Consider the following 17079-nt stretch of genomic DNA (forward strand, 5'->3'; position numbering starts at 1 on the left):
TCTGTGTGCTAGTCCAACCAGCTTCATGGCAATCAGCTGATCCCTGGAGTAAACAAAGCAAGTGGCGTGTACTCGCTGCGCTGTCCCAACTCACCATGAAAGTAACCCGTTTTATACCGGGTGCATGTGTGTCATGTTACGCGGCGCTACACTAAATTTACTCGCCAAGTCTATTTTTGACGCTTCTTGCACCCATAATGTGTCATTTCCACAGTTCAGATAGAAATCAGACACGGGAACAGTGTAAAAGCTTCCGGTATTTTTTTAAAAAAAAAGCCCCAGTGCAGATTTGTGCTGCTGAACCATAAAAACATGATGTGTTTAACCGGTCAGAGGGTCTCAGTGTTTTTTTTGTTTTTTTTTTGTCATCATAGACGACGAGGCATTTATCCTTGAAGTGGAGAATCACAAGTTCTCCACTTCTCCTGTGATTTTGTGATCTTGCAGATCCTGCTAGGTGGACTGCACTCGTGGGCGCTCCACACCTGACACGCTCCTGGTATAAAATGCCGCGTCACGCAGGTCGGAACAAAACCACAGTGCAGCTGTAATGTGATGCACATGCGCCAAGTATAAAGGAGGGGTAAAAGTTCTGCCGCAATATAAAGTACAAAAACTCTCTCAACCCATATATTGAGAGGGCAGCTACTTATGGCCAATAAAACAATACGTACAAAGAAAAAGTAAAATAAAGAAAAAGTTAAAATTACAGAGCGACTGAAAAGGCTGCATACCTTTTAGCGCATGCGCTAAAGATGGAAATGTATTAGCATCATCTTTTAACTCTTTGACACCTGTTGTCACAAATTTGCAATAAAGTACTTCTAACCTCTTTTCAATTTGTTTCTTTTTATCTATTTATTCATTTTATTTATAATTATATAAGTATTTGTTTTTACATTATTCCTTATTTTTATGTATTTGTTATTAATTTATTTCTTATATAATTGTATTTTGATCCAGTCTTTTTTTTCTATCTTTATTTTGTTTATATCTAATTGTAAATAAATTTAGACATTACAGGTTAAAAGAGAGATTATCCTCTATGAGGGTTTAATCTGGAAAAACAATCATCATTTTCTTCTTTTTTTTTTTTTTTACTTTGATTTTAATCTTTAAACATGTCTCCCTTTATAAAAAAGATTTGCTTCCTGATGACGGTGAATGTGATTGGCCAGCGAATGAACTTTTTAGTGATAATCCATGGCTGCTGGATGGTGGCCATCTTGGTGAAGCGGCGGCGAGCAGCCATTGCCAGGATCTGGCCCAGATATTGTCTCTTCTTGTCCATCTTTATGATCTACCAGTATCTGCTGTGTGTAGGAATCCCACCTGTTCTCTGCATAGGTGAGCTCTAATTTAACTAAATATGTTACATCTCACCAATATCACCCAATCACTGGGAGTCCTGCCTCGTATGTGTGGACCAAACACCAAACTAGCACATCTGTTTTAATCTGAAGTTCCATCTATTGCGGAAATATTTGATTAAAAGAAAGTAGTTTGTTTTGTTATCAAGGAATTCCAGAAAACTGAAGTGTGGTAATGAGTCTAACCAGGTGTGTTTCCTGCAGACTACCCGTGGAGGTGGAACACTCCAGTTCTGATGAACTCAGCGCTCATTAAGTGGATCTACCTGCCCGACTTCTACACAGAGCCCAACTCCAGAAACCTGATAGGTTGGTTGGTCAGCATAATTATGATGATAATTATAATTACCATGATGAGGAGGATAATCATGAAGATAAGGATGATTATTATGATGATGATGAGGATGATCATTAGAATAATGATAATTATGATGAAGATGAGGATGATAATTATGATAATAACGATGATAAGGGTCATAATTATGATGAAGATAATTTGGATGATAATTATGATGATGAGAATAATGAGAATGATTATTATGATGATGAGGAGGGAGATAATTATGATTATGAAGAGTATGATTAATTATGATAATGATTATGATGATGATGATACTTATGATGATGATGATGATGAGGATGATCATTACGATAATGATAATTATGATGAAGATGAGGATGATAATTATGATAATAACGATGATAAGGGTCATAATTATGATGAAGATAATTTGGATGATAATTATGATGATGAGAATAATGAGAATGATAATTATGATGATGATGAAGAGTGATGTTTGTCCACAGCGGACTTTGTGCTGCTGATGTGTGTGTCACAGCAATGGAAGGTATTTGAGTGTGAACACACAGAGGAGTGGATGGTTCTAGCTGGAGAGAACTCCGATGATCCGGATCCGATGGAGGGTCGGCTGTTCAACCCAGCGCCCAACTTCACCAACTGCAGGTAAATTCAGAAGATCAGAGTCTGGACCTCAGTCACAACCAAGTTACAAACAAGATTATTTGATAAAACAAGCAGGTGAGTGATGGGTAACAAGCAGGTGAGTGATGGGTAACAAGCAGATGATTGACAGGTGTTCCAGGTGGTTCTGGATTCCTGTAGATTTATTCAGGTTTTGTGTTTTTTGTTTTCTGTACAAACACAATAAAAATCCAACATGACAGAGAAACAATTTAACCTCCATCTCTGTTTAATCTGTCTCTCCCTTCTCTGTCTCTCCCTCCCTGTCTGTCCTCTGCAGGAGTTACCTGGATATGGCTAAAGTCCTGGTGTTCCGGTACCTCTTCTGGTTTGTACTGTCGGTAGTCTTCATCACAGGGGCCACCAGGATCTCAGTGTTTGGTCTGGGCTACCTGCTGGCCTCCTTCTTCTTCCTGCTGTTTGGAACAAAACTGATGATTAAACCCTCCAGAGGTCGTCTCATCCTGTGGGACTGTCTCATCATCTATAACGTGGCTGTCATCATATCTAAAAATGTCTTATCTGTGAGTATCTTCAACCACGGCAGCCTGATGATGCCGTGCTGTAACGTGGGCTGTGTGGACCCTCCATGGAAAGCTCAAATCTGTCCTGGTGTGTGTGTTTCAGATCCTGGCATGTGTGTTTGTCTTTGAGATGCAGACAGGATTCTGCTGGGTAATTCAGCTCTTCAGCCTGGTTTGCACCGTTAAAGGATACTATGACCGTGAGTATTAGAACCAGAGAGAATTCTTCAGCGAGCTGCAGCTGTTGCTGTTGGGAGCTTTTTGCTGGGACTGAGTTTAAATGCTGATGATGTCTCAGAAATACTGTTTTCATGTTTTCCTGAAGCTAATGGAGTGAGTGGCAGCACATGCAGCCTCCCAGTAGAAGAAGCTGGAATCATCTGGGACAGCTTCTGTTTTCTCTGCCTTTTGCTGCAGAGGCGGGTTTTCCTCAGTTTCTACTTCCTGCATGTGACAGCCGATCTGCAGGCGTCTGCCAAACAGGCATCCAGGTACAGTCCAGATGATGGACTGAAGCTGTGGGAGGGTCTGAACTGCTCCAGGCTTTCAGCCACATTTCACTGTCTTGTGGTCTGAATCATTCACCCTCAATGCAAAAACGCCTTTTAAAAATATTTAGAAATGATTTATAAACCTCATTATCCATCTTCTATCCCCAGTAGAAGATAAACAACACATCGAATGATGAAACAGACATTTTACCATGTGGTGGAAAATATGAGCTGATAGTGAATCTGATGCAGCAACATGTATTGTAAAAGTAGTTCCAGTTTGATGTGCAGCACGGTGGAAGAAGTAGTTCCAGGGTGATGTTCAGCACGGTGGAAAAAGTAGTTTCAGGGTGATGTTCAGCACGGTATAAAAGTAGTTCCAGGGTGGTGTTCAGCATGGTGTAGCATCTCTTCTTCTTCTAACATGTTTGGAAACGTCTGGGAAGTGAGGAGACCAGTTGCTGGAGTTCTAGGAGAGGAATGTTGTCCCATTCTGGTCTGATGCAGGATTCTAGCTGCTCTACAGTCCTGGACCTTTGTTGCTGGATTCCTGCTTCCATGATGCTCCAGATGTTGTGTACTGGTGAAAGGTCTGGACTGCAGGCAGGCCAGTTCAGCAGCCGGACTCTTCTCCTGTGAAGCCATGTTGCTGTGATGGATGCAGGATGTGGTTCAGCATCGTCTTGCTGAAATCTGCAAGGTCTTCCCTGAAAGAGACGTTGTCTGGATGGGAGCAGATGTTGCTCTAAAACCTCCATGTACTTTTCAGCATTGGTGGAGCTTCACAGATGTGGAAGCTGCCCACACCATAGGCACTAATGCAGCCCCATCCCATCAGAGATGCAGCTTTTCACCTGTCCACTGATAACAAGCTGGATGCTCCCTCTCCTCTTTAGTCTGCAGGACACGCCGTCCATGCTTTCCACAAACTAGTTCACATCTTCATCCAGGTTTCCACTTTGCCTCAGACCATTTTAAATGAGCTTTGGTCCAGAGAAGACGACGCTGGTTCTGGATCCTGTTCACATCTGGCTTCTTCTCTGCATGATGGATCTTTAACCTGCATTTGTGGGTTTCAGGGTGAACTGTGTTCACAGACAGTGGTTTCTGGAAGTCTTCCTGAGTCCATGCAGTGGTTTCCAGTAGAGAATCATGTCTGCTTTTAATGCAGATGATCACCAGCATCCAGCCTTGTCCCAGGCACACAGAGATTCCTTTTGATTCTCTGAATCTCCTGATGATATTCTACACTGTAGATGGTGGATCTTCAAAGTCTGAGGAACATTTTTCTCAAATTGTTCCACAGTTTTAGAGCCAGTTTGTCTCAGATTGGTGAACCTCTGTCCATCTTTCCATCTGAGAGACTCTGCCTCTCTGAAATGCTCCTTTTATACCAGTCATGTTACTGAGCTGCTGCCAGTTAACCTGATTAGTTGTCAAATGCTCCTCCAGGTGTTTCTGGTTTGTACCAGGTACTTTTCCAGCCTTTTGTTGCTCCTGTTCCAACTTTTTTTCCAGACATGTTGCTGCATCAGATTCACTCATATTTTCCATCACATGGTGAAATGTCTCCGTTTCATCATCTGATGTGTTGGTGATCTGCTACTGGGGATAAAATATGATCTGATGAGATTCTGGTTTTATTTACATTTTACAAGAGTTTTAATATCTTTGGATTAGGGATTGTATTATTATTATTATTTGAAAACTTATTTTCCATTTAATTGATAAATAGTTATTAGCAGGTATATTGAGACATTCCTAATATTCATGCAGGAATCTTGGTTCGTCTGTCTCTGCAGACAGAAATGTGATTTATTTACTGGAATGTTCCTTCTGCAGAGGGTTCGAGCTGTTCAGAGCCAGCATCATGAAGGATATCGAGTTCCACCGTCAGACTGAGAAGAAATCACTGTCACAGCTCAAGAGATCGTAAGTTTTTACCGTCTGAACACAGCTCCTGTCTGACGGTGCAGACTGAGACACAAAGTTTTCTCCTCCACATCTCGTCTTCTCACAGGATGCAGAGAATTCGCTCCAAGCAGCAGAAATACAGAGACGGCCACAAAAGCAGTGGGAAGCCCTCTGAAAGCCAGGCGTATGGTAGGAGAGCTCCTGGAAACTTCTTCTGTGTTTTCTTCACAGAGTGTGAACCGGGGATGAGTCTGCATCCAGGCTCTCGTCAGACCTTCTCATCCTCATCTCTGTTCCTTGTGTTTGTTCCTTCATCACCTGCAGTCTGATCTTCACTCACAAAGAGAAAAACAAGCATTTTTAGTGTCACACTTCTGCTGTTTTCTCTAGGAACTCAGACAGACCAGGATGGATCCAGGAAGAAGTGGTACCAGCCGTGGTTGGACCACGCTACAGGTACAGCTCTCAACACATGTGTTGCTGCCATTAAGAGTTTCTGAGGTAAACAAAGGACAAGGAGTTGGTTTTCAGTCATTTCATGAATAAACGCTGAGATAAATGATGAGTAAAACAGAAGGTTGAGCCTCATGATTTTCTCTCATATTCAGTCTGTTGACAGACTAAGAATAAAGGTGTTGGCGGATGGTGACAGGTGTAGTTTTTAATATGCAACATTAACATATGTTGTTACATGTCTCATATCGTTTGGATTCAACTGTAAATCTGCTGGCAGCTTTTGTAAGTCACCATCCAGACTGATATATGCTGCATGGAGCAGATCAGGAGGATGTTGCATCACCTGTTCCTTCTCCTCCCAGTCCTCCACTCAGGAGAGTACTACCTGTTTGAGTCAGACAGCGAGGATGAAGAGGAGCTGAGCGCTGAAGAAAAGAAGCCTCAGAAACAGTCTGCCTGCCAGGTCTGACACAGATACCTCTTCACCCCTTCGGTAAACAACATGTTCTGCAGAACTTATATGAGAATATGTGTGTGCAGTTAGCCCACCAGGCCTGGGTGACCAGCGTGAAAGCAGCTCTGAGAGAACGTCAGAGACACCAGAGACGTCTGAAGAAGACCGAGACGAAGGGACAGCGGGAGGTCATCAAAGGTCAGACATCTCTTCATCCTAAAAGCTGGAAAACATGGAAATCATCCTCATAATGTGTCTGTTAAATATGGATGTTTAACCCTTAAACCCAGCGTTGGGAATGTTCATTTTCTACATGAACTAGTTCGAAGTTCAGTTCACAGTTCTAAAAATGAACTAGTTCTTTTTCCTGATATGTTGCTGCGAGCTGTTACCCTCAGAATAAGGCTTTTTCCTCTTGTTGCCACCCATTCAGTCCACACTGATAGCCAGCTGCAGCTTTCACTCTACAGTATATTCTCCAAAAAATAATAATAAAATCAAATAAATGAGGAAAAACTTGATGCTTGAATGATTTTTTAAATTAGGAATTAAATAATCTGATGTATGAAACTAAAGAGATTCCTCAAAGTGTAAAACATTTAAACATTTATCTTTTAATTAAGTCACAATTGTTTGTTAATGTATTTCTTTTCTTTTCTTTTTTGCCCACAGAAAAATTTAAGTTTTAAAACTTGGGTCATAACAGTGCAAAATTCAGACCTTGAATAAGTAAAAACAAAAGAAAAATAAACAAACAAAAACAAAAAATAAGTTAAAAAGTCTCAGTCAGAGTCTAAGCCCATGGCCGCAAATAACTAACATATTAATAATAATAATAATAATAATTATTATTATTATTATTAAAGGAAAAAAGTCCAAAGTGTGCAGGGCCAAGCACAGTGTTACTTTCTGTCAAGCCTGAAAACTCATTATCTGAATGTAGATCCTCTGGTCTCACTGGTCTCGCTGCTCTCTCCCTGCTGGATCTGCTGTTTCTTGCTTCCTGTAAAAACAAGATATGCTCTTCTGTTTTTAGGCAGCTCACTTTTGCACACCAACACACTCAACTCCACTCAACTCCACTGGCAACACACTGTACTTCTATAGCCAATAAACAGGACACAACAATAATTATTATACCTTCAAATCTTTTTGTTGGCATTCAAGATCAGCTGCTTCTCAAAGTTGGCATTTCCCAGCCGGGCCTAAATGAGACCAAACAAGAAACTTTTACATCATGATTACTGTGGCAGAAATGGTAACAGCTATCTGTATCAAAGGAATTGTGACCTGGAGCAGTCACTTCAATAATTTGACCAAATTTTTATGTTGAAAACTACAATTACTTTTAGCTGCATAAGCATTAGAATAATGTCACCAGGACAGAACTATGATTGAGGCTGGTATCTACTTATCACCGATGCACATTAATTAAGGAACATAAACACAGTTCGTCTTCCCTGAATATCGAACCACTGATGCCGAAGCCTGTACTGGAACGCTTGGGCGCCATGCCGTGTTGTGTTTTATGAACAGCCTTTGGAGCTTTGAAAACTGCATGTATCATCAAACCCATCTGTGGTTGGGGCATCTAAACAGGTGTCCACTTCAGGTTTTTCGAAAGCTGAGGTTTTCTGTTAAATCCGAAGAATGAAGCTGCAGGATCTTTCTTGTCCATTTCACCACTGGACTGGGCTGGACCTGAGTCTCTTGCAGCTGAGTAATCAGAGCTGAGGGTTTGAAATTCTCTTTTCAGCATCTGTACTGCATGTGTCTCCTCATCTTGGACACAGTCCAGCACGACTCTTGGCACCAGCATAGCGGAGAGTATGAGCTCCCTCTTCTCCAGAAACCAGCCAGCCTTGTGCGCAGTGACTGCAAGATGCTCTCTATGAGCGGACGGCATGTAATGAGACCCTCTGCAGCAGTGGGCTTCATGCTCTCATCCATCAGGTCATTCGTATGATGAGATGACGGCAACAGAGCTGCTGGACGCCATTATTTGGTTTTGGATAGTAGAGGAGCATGCCGTTGTTGTGTCTCATGATTTTTTAGTGACTTGCACATAACTTGAAAGGCTAGCTGGGTGCTTTATTTCAATATGCCATTTTAAGTTTGTTGTTGAAGACTTCTTGAGACCCGGTGGGCAAGGTTTACAAAAACATTAAGATTTTTCCCACCTGGATCATCACTGACCTTTTCAAAATATTATTTTAAGTGATCATAAGACGAGTTAGCACTGCCTTCTTTAGATTTTGCTTCCAATCTTTGCAGTTTGATGATTCATACACAGGCTGCGTTAGCTGATGTTGCCAGATTTAATGTGTTTTATGTTATTATATATTAAGGTGTGTTTTAGTTGGGATTTTGCCTGGAATGCTTCATGGCAATCTGGCAGTCTCTTGAGAGAACGGCGTTCACAATAACGTTCATCAGGCAGAAATACAGAACGTTCAGTTCACGTTCACCCAAAATGCAAAAGTGTTCATTCACAAAACTGGTTAAACCGCCATCAGATCTCCCCGAGGTCTACCTCCTCCTCCACCACCAGGAGCGGTAGTGTGCAGCTCTGTGGGGTAAACCGTGATGGATAGCTACCATTTAGGTGATCTACGGAAGTTTTCCAGGCATTCCTATCCCGTCCAGCAGGTTTACAATCCAGCCACTAAATGTAGTTTTATTCAGAAACTCGATCTGGTAAGTCCACAATGATCCATGATAACAGCATTATTTATCACATTTCATCATAAAAAGATCACTATCACTACTATGTTGCTAAGAGACCTCTATTTAGACCTGGACATGATGATGAAGCCACTTCCTGTCAATCTTTTCACCAATCAGAGAGCTTAGATTGACGGTAACGTCCAATCAGGAGCAGCCAAAGATCAACCAGTGAGCAGAAAGTTCTATGTGTGTGAAAAGAAGAAAAATAATGCTCCTCTATGGCTGGAATAAAGCCAAGAAGACGTTTCTGATGCACGGTGGCGCCACAAAGCAGCTGAGTTGGAGTTGGTTTAGTGAGGATAGCAGGTAAATAGTAGCAGGAATAACTGGAAATGAGGAAAAAGTGGAAACATGGAAATAGTTTCTGTTGTGTGTTTGTTTCAATAACAATATTTTTTCTCCTGAAACTGTTGGTCTGTGTGTTATTTCTACAAAGTTCTGTTAGTTGTAACAGTTACAGCAAACTGGACCACAGAAAATATCAGGACAGAGGGTTGGTAAGAAAACAGATTTATTGTAAGGTAATGAATAGTTTTCAGGTAACCCAGGTCTGGTCACGTCGCCCACTAGCCTTTGAGAACAACAGATCCATCCCTAACCCTAACCCAAAATGGGGAAGGGTGAATTCTGGTGCTTACATACCGGTCGAGGAAATGGAGGAAGCAGGGAGAACTCTGTACCGGGAGGGCGGTAAGAGGTCCACTGAGGCTGTGGTGTGGTGTGAGTTGAGCAAGGTAGGGTGATAAGGCTGAGGGTAAAAACAGATTAGTCAGGCCTTAGATCCGTACGTGAGGTCCACTGAATCTTCTGGGGGAGAAAGAAAGGAGGACAAGTTGTGTTAGGTGTATGTCCGATTCCAGATCCAATATCCAGATCCACATCCGAAATCCTATATCCAAATCCAATAATCCAAATCCAATAAGACAGTCCAAGGGTCAATACACCGACAGAATCCAAAACAACAGAAAGCAGAGTTACCAGACAGGGGGCAGACAGAATCAGGAAATCTTGGTCAGAATACAAGTTGGAGGTCAGAACACAGGCAAGCAAGCAGGTAACATGGTCTGGAAACGTGCAGGGTTAACCGAGACGATCTGGCAGAGAACTGTAGTCAAGCACTGGTATATAAAGCGCACCGCGCAGGTGGAGCGCATCAATAATCAGCGGTGCTCTGAAGGAGGGATACCTTCGGGGACGACTGGGAGATCCAGACTACCAGCAAATACCGTGACAGTTAGTAATAAATTCTGCTTTCTTCTTCCGATCGGCCTTTATGCTGCTATATCTATTCATACATTCATTTAACATCATTTTAGCCTCTTAATCTGACAGCTTCTACAAACTGGTTTATACTGGGATTAAAGTGATCTCTGATTGGATGTTAACTTGACTCCACAGACTCATCAGATTCCACTGGGAGATTTTTTATTCAAGATGGAAAATGGAATATGATGATGATGAAGTCATATAATAAGATAGAAGTGTGTGTGTGTGTTTGTGTGTGTGTGTAGGTGGAGAGGATGATGTTTTTGAGGAGAACGGCATGAAGGACAAGATGGAGGAGGAGCTGGAGGAACCAGAGTCAGGTAGCGTCGCTACGATGTTCTTGTTTCTTTTTCATTAATTCTGTTTCGTTTCTTCCAGTTCACAACAAAGTCGTCTAAAGCTACGTTTACAGACACAGTCCAGCCGAATTCACTGTAGTCCAGTTGTAATCCAATTAAAACAGATCCATTATCAGATCCACATTCATGCAGTTTATAATAACGGTCTTCATAAAATAATGACAGAGCTACGGAAACTCAGAACTTCTCTTTGATTCAATCCTCCAACCTGAGCTGCACGAGGAGACAGTGGAAAACCTCCATCAGAACCAGAACCAGGAAGGAAAACCTCCATCAGAACCAGAACCAGTAAGGAAAGGAAAACCTCCATCAGGACCAGAACCAGGAAGGAAAACCTCCATCAGAACCAGAACCAGGAAGGGAAGGAAAACCTCCATCAGAACCAGGACCAGGAAGGTAAACTTCAATCACGACCAGAACTATGAAGGAAAACCTCCATCAAAACCAGAACCAGGAAGGAAAACCTCCATCAGGACCTGGACCAGGAGGGAAAACCTCCATCAGAACCAGGACCAGGAAGGAAAACCTCCATCAGAACCAGAACCAGGAAGGTAAACTTCAATCACGACCAGAACTATGAAGGAAAACCTCCATCAAAACCAGAACCAGGAAGGAAAACCTCCATCAGGACCAGAACCAGAAAGGAAAACATCCTTTAGGACCAGGACCAGGAAGGAAAACCTCCATGAGAAGAAGAACCGGGAAGGAAAACCTTCTTCAGGACCAGAACCAGGAAGGAAAACCTCCATCAGAAGAAGAACCGGGAAGGAAAACCTTCATCAGACACAGAAATCTGGAAATCAAAGGGGGATGAAATGAAAGCAAGGTTTCAAAATTCATCCCAGAGAGAAATGATTTAACCTTTGACAGCTGCCTTAAATGTTAAAAGGAAGACTTAACAGTCCTGATTTGGCTGTCCAATTTAAAACCCAGATTGATAATGGTTGGTTTAAAATATTCTGTTAGGTGTTCCAAATGAACAGAGGTGGACTTACAGGGGCCACTTGGTCCAAACATTGTCACTTCGGCTTTCTTCCTTTTAAACTTAAACAAATAAAAAAATAGGCCCAACCAAGCTTTAATATCCTCTAAGCAGTCCAAGAGAGGTCTTACCAAGGAACCATCCTTTCTCTTTAAAGGCTGGTAAATCTGGCTGCCATCAGCATAGCAATGGACTGCAGATCCATGCTTTTCTATGGATGGAACCCAAACGCAAGAAATACAGTGAATAAAGCAGTGGGTTTAGAATTGAGCCCTGTGGGACTCCACATGACAGAGAAGCACACGATGATTCACCTATCCACCAGATAAGGCCTGAACTAATCATGCGCTGTGTCACAAATGCCCACAAGCTAATACAAGCAGGATATTAAAATTTTGTGGTCCACTGTGTCAAAGGCAGCAGTTGGGTCAAGCAAAACCAGAACAACAGAGTCACCTGAACCACATGCCAAGGAGATATCATTAAATGATGATAAATGTGTCTGATTCAGTGCTTTAAAACCTGACTAAAAATCTTCAGTGTGACATATTTATCCAAAAATAATTGGAATTGGCAGAATTCAATCTTCTCTTTTGTCAAGAAAAGGGAAGCTTAGAAATTGATCTCTGATTAGCTAACACAAAGTGGTCAAGACCGGGTTTTTGAGCAAAGGTGGCACCACTGCATGTTTAGGCAGGCCAAGTTTATCTGTACGTCACATTTCATGTCCTGTACAAGACAATTCAAAGTACTTTACATAAATCATTAAAAGCATCACAGCGGGGAGCAGGAAGCAATAAATGTGTATTAAAAACAAACTTTAAAAGAAATTAAATAAAAACAGAAGGAAAAAAGCTAAAATAAAATAGATCAAATAGAAATAAAGTTCCAGTGTGGGGAATTAACAGCTGTTCTGATAAAAGGCAGCAAATAGAAACGTTTTTAACCCTGATGTAAAACTGACGAGTCAGCAGACCTGCAGTTTTTTGGGAGTTTGTTCCACATGTGAGGAGCGTAAAAGCTGAACGCTGCCTCTCCATGTTTAGTTCTGACTCTGGGAATAGAAAGTAGACCTGACCCTGATGACCTGAGGGATCTGGTTGGTTCATAATGAACCAGAAGATCCTGAATGGATTCTGGTCCTAAACCATTCAGGTCTTTTTAAACTAACAGCAGGATTTTGAAGTCAGTTATTTGCCAGACAGAAAGCCAGTGTAAAGATCTGAGGACTGGAGTTGTAGGATCTACTTTCCTGGTCCTAGTGAGGACTGGAGCAGCAGCGTTCTGGACTAACTGCAGCTGTCTGATGGACTTTTTAGGGAGACCTGTGAGGACAGCATTACAGTAGTCCAGTCTACTAAAGATAAATGCATGGACCTGTTTTTCTAAATCCTGCTGAGTCATCAGTCCTTTAATCCTCCAGATGTTTTCAGAAGTGATAACAGGCCGACTTCACAACTGTCTTAATATAACTGCTAAAATCCAGGTCTGAGTCCAGGACTACTCCCAGATTTCTGGCTTGGTTGTTAGTTTTGAACTTAGCTGTTTAATGCTGAGTGTTGACTTTTAATCTTTCTTTCTTGGCTCCAAAAACTATTATTTCAGTTTTGTCTTCATTTTACCGAAGAAAGTTCTGGCACATCCAATCTTTAATCTGATCCATGCAGTTGATCAGAGTTTGGATCGGACTGTAGTCTCCTGGTGGGATGGTTATATAGATTTGTATGTCATCAGCATAACTGTGGTAACATTTAGTTGTTTTTCATAATGTGAGCGAGTGGCAGCATGTAGATGTTGAACAGCAGTGGCTCCAGGATGGAGCCTTGGGGAACTCCACAGGTTATTTTGGTTCACTCAGATTTATAGTTACCTATAGACACAAAGTAGTCCCTGTCTTTTAAATAAGACTTAGACCAATTAGAAAGTCCAACACAGTTTTCCAACCGGTCTAGTGAAATGTTCTGGTCGACCAGAGAACAGATTACGGTTAGCTAGAACACATTGTGCTATATTTGGGATCACGAGGACCAGGATCATGGAGGGAGCCCAAGGGCTCAAGACAACACATCACATCCTCTAACAAGAGAGGGAGTCCTGTTAAATGTGAGACTGTGTTGTCCTCCAGTTCATGGGGAGATGGTTCAGAAGATCCTGGACATCCTGCGCTTCTTGTGGGCCATTGTTCTGGCCATGGTGGATGGACTGACACAGTGGCTGGACCTGCTGACCAAACAATACAGAGACACATCCACGGTCCTGTGCAACGAACGTTACTTCATCCTACACAAAGTCCAGCAGGTAACGCTGCATCACTCTGGTTCTTAGCTTTCATCTGCTGTGGTGAAGGTTGTATCGTCATTATCTCTCTGATGGTTGCAGCACCGTGCAGCAGAGTCCACAGATGATGGACTGTCTCAGACCAGTGAGAGCTCCACACTAGAAACCTGTTTGGATGATGCTGATGCAGAGAGCAGGTAGGAGGGATGAAACGCTGATGATGATGTTTCTCAGACTGAATTGTTGCAGGTTTTCATCTGTTCTACATCATCAGCAGGACTGAGGCAGGACAGTCCACCCTCAGGTCCACCGTCTGTCTCCTGAGTACAGATCCCCCATCCAGCTGGACCGGGTCACCACCAGAACCACAACACAGACACTCCAGAACCGCCAGTGAGCTCCTATCAGACAGGTAAGCTCAGGCTCTGGCCTAATGATCTGGGTCTTCCAGGACCAGCAGTTCTGGGGATGAAACCGCCTCTCTCTGTGTTCAGGCAGTTTAGTGTGGAGGAGCTGGAGCAGAGCAGGGAGTTCTTCCAGAACCAGAACCGGCTGCTGAGGCTGCTGCTCTCTATGTACACCCTGCTGTCGGCCAACTCGGAGCTGTTGTGTTATTTCATCATGGTGCTGAACAACGTGGTCAGCGCCTCCATCATCTCGCTCTTCCTGCCCATGCTGGTCTTCCTGTGGGCCATGCTGTCTGTTCCCAGGCCCACCAAGAGGTTCTGGATGACAGCCATCGTCTACACAGAGGTACAAACGCTGAGGGACACTTAATGCCTTTATCCACCTTCTGCTCCTTTAACATTCTCTTGTAGCCTTCATCCACCTTCTCCTCCTTTAACCTTCTGTTGTAGCCTTCACCCACCTTCTCCTCCTTTAACTTTCTCCTGTAGCCTTCACCCACCTTCTCCTCCTTTAACTTTTTCCTGTAGCCTTCACCCACCTTCTCCTCCTTTAACCTTCTCCTGTAGCCTTCACCCACCTTCTCCTCCTTTAACCTTCTCCTGCAGCCTTCATCCACCTTCTGTTACGGAAGCTGGTTTCATGATAAACTGGCAGAATTCTGAGCAATGCTGACATTTAACATAGTAAACAGGAAGTGATCATCAGTCTGATCTGCTCCTCCTCCTCCAGGTGATGGTGGTGGTCAAATACATCTTCCAGTTCGGCTTCTTTCCCTGGAACAGTGTTTATGAGATGACCATGAATAAAGACAACCCTTTCTTCCCACCGCGGATTCTTGGCCTGGAGAAGACTGACAACTACATCAGATATGATCTTCTTCAGCTGCTGGCGCTCTTCTTCCACAGATCCCTGCTCATGGTCAGTTCCTGTCTGGATGGACATATTTACATCAGATATTATTCACTTCATCGTGATTGTTTGTGTTGATTATTTTTGCAATGTTCCAGGAAATTTAGGAATAGATGTCAACATTTAAGATGAGAACAAATATGAGTCAAAACAGGGATGGAGCTGGGGGGGGGGGGTTACATGATCTCTCAGCACAACTCACCCCTAATGCGTAGTACACACACACACACACATACATTACATGGTTTGTATTTATATAGCCCTTTTACCCAATGCACTTTACAATATACATCACACTCACCCATTCACACACTGATGCGGATGCAAAGCGCTAACCACGACCCATTGGGAGCAATTCGGGGTTCGGTGCCTCAACATGAGCCCGACAGGCCAAGGATCGAACCAGCAACCCTCAAGCTACAAGACAACCATTCTACCCACTGAGCCACGCCATCCCACATATACTAGTTGCTGGTGTGTTCATTGCTGTTCATGGTTTTTCCAGGTTTTCCTCTCCCAGGTGCTCCTGTAGATGGTCTGTAGATGGTCTGCTGGTCTCTAGAAGCCTTCAGGATGTTTACTGCTTCTTTCCAGGTGCAGCAGCTGTTCAGTTTCTCCGCTTCACTCTGATTGCAGCTGTTTTGGTTTGTTTTCTACCTTTTGTTTTGTTCTTCCTTTTTCTATCTTTTCTTTTCCTATTTCTCCTTTATCCACCTTTTTCCTTCTGTTTCTCCGGTCCAGCAGTTAGAAGCAAAAATGTATTTTAAAATAATAATAAAGAAGAACATTTAGGTTTTAAGGGGAGCCCCATATCCAGAAGCTCCTCTTGGCAGAGTAAATTAGTTCAGCTCAACATGGCAGCCAGACCATCATCCTGCTGCCACCATGCTGGACAGGGTAGAGAAAATGTGGAGAAATAGATCCTGGAACCAGTCTGTTTAGTAGAGGAATATATGAGAATGTAATATAAGAAAATGAGATTTTTCTGACTTTTTAGTAAGGAGGAAGGACACATATCAGACCCCAGACCCAGTATCAGCTGCCCCAAAGCTCCCAATGTGGAGCTAGCAACACCAGGAGCCAGTCTACCACCAGACAGTAGACCAGAACCAATCCCCCTACTTCCACATCAGGATCTACATTCTGCATCCAAAACCACCAACTTAACTTCTGTGGACCTTGTTGCTGATCCAGATCAATAATGTAAAGATGTTTTATTCGCCATGTCTCTCTGACGTGACCACAGTTATCACAGCAGAGTTAGCAAGAGGACCACAACCATCTCCTTTATTACTCAATCACCCCCTGGTAAAGTCTGGACCCCCCTGACAAACTCTGGACCCCCTGGTAAAGTCTGGACCCCCCTGACAAACTCTGGACCCCCTGGTAAAGTCTGGGCTACTCCCTGGAACCCCCATGCATTACAATGCAGCTCCACCAGTGGTCAGAAACACTGTGGGGATTTTCTTTAACATCTTCTTTTGGTTTGGAGTTGTTTACCTGTGATAGAAGACGAAATATGAGCCTAACCCATTCACACACAGGGGCTGATCCAGGTTTGTTGAGACCTCTCAGCAGAAGAAAGGGGTGGGAATTCTAACCTCATTACAAATCTACATGAAGATGTCACACACGTGACACCTTGTTGTTAGATTTGCTAAAGTTCATCCACAGCTCACTTTTCCTTGAGATCTAATAATGTTCACGAATAATCAGAGTTACTGTGTGTCTGAGTGGTGTTTTCACTGTGTGTACAGAAGTATGGTCTATGGGACCACGAGGGCCCGCTGGAGGACCAGAGCCCTTCATCAGAGAGTGCAGAAAACACCAGAGGAGGAGATGAAGATGTAAAGAGCAATGGTGAAAGTCAGGAAGGGAAGACAGAGAATAACATCAGCTCAGCATCCACCCTGGAGAACCTGGATGTTACTGAGATTAACTCTCTTGAAAAGGTTGGTAG

At 42.9% G+C, this 17079-nt stretch overlaps 1 protein-coding gene across 1 annotated transcript in view; it reads left to right on the forward strand.

The window, feature by feature from the left end:
* piezo1 (piezo-type mechanosensitive ion channel component 1) overlaps positions 1-17079 on the forward strand; it is a 103905-nt gene that overhangs the window by 67306 nt on the left and 19520 nt on the right. The window contains 18 exon segments of the mRNA XM_042010406.1: positions 1143-1347; positions 1575-1679; positions 2178-2334; positions 2633-2876; positions 2980-3076; positions 3202-3367; positions 5210-5299; positions 5388-5470; positions 5672-5737; positions 6100-6200; positions 6278-6389; positions 10430-10504; positions 13651-13823; positions 13905-13999; positions 14077-14214; positions 14297-14555; positions 14940-15128; positions 16877-17071. Of these exon segments, the coding sequence (XP_041866340.1) occupies positions 1143-1347; positions 1575-1679; positions 2178-2334; positions 2633-2876; positions 2980-3076; positions 3202-3367; positions 5210-5299; positions 5388-5470; positions 5672-5737; positions 6100-6200; positions 6278-6389; positions 10430-10504; positions 13651-13823; positions 13905-13999; positions 14077-14214; positions 14297-14555; positions 14940-15128; positions 16877-17071 (2550 nt within the window).

This window comes from Melanotaenia boesemani, chromosome 16 (assembly GCF_017639745.1).
Source record: "Melanotaenia boesemani isolate fMelBoe1 chromosome 16, fMelBoe1.pri, whole genome shotgun sequence".
In the NCBI taxonomy this organism is placed as follows: Eukaryota; Metazoa; Chordata; class Actinopteri; order Atheriniformes; family Melanotaeniidae; genus Melanotaenia; species Melanotaenia boesemani.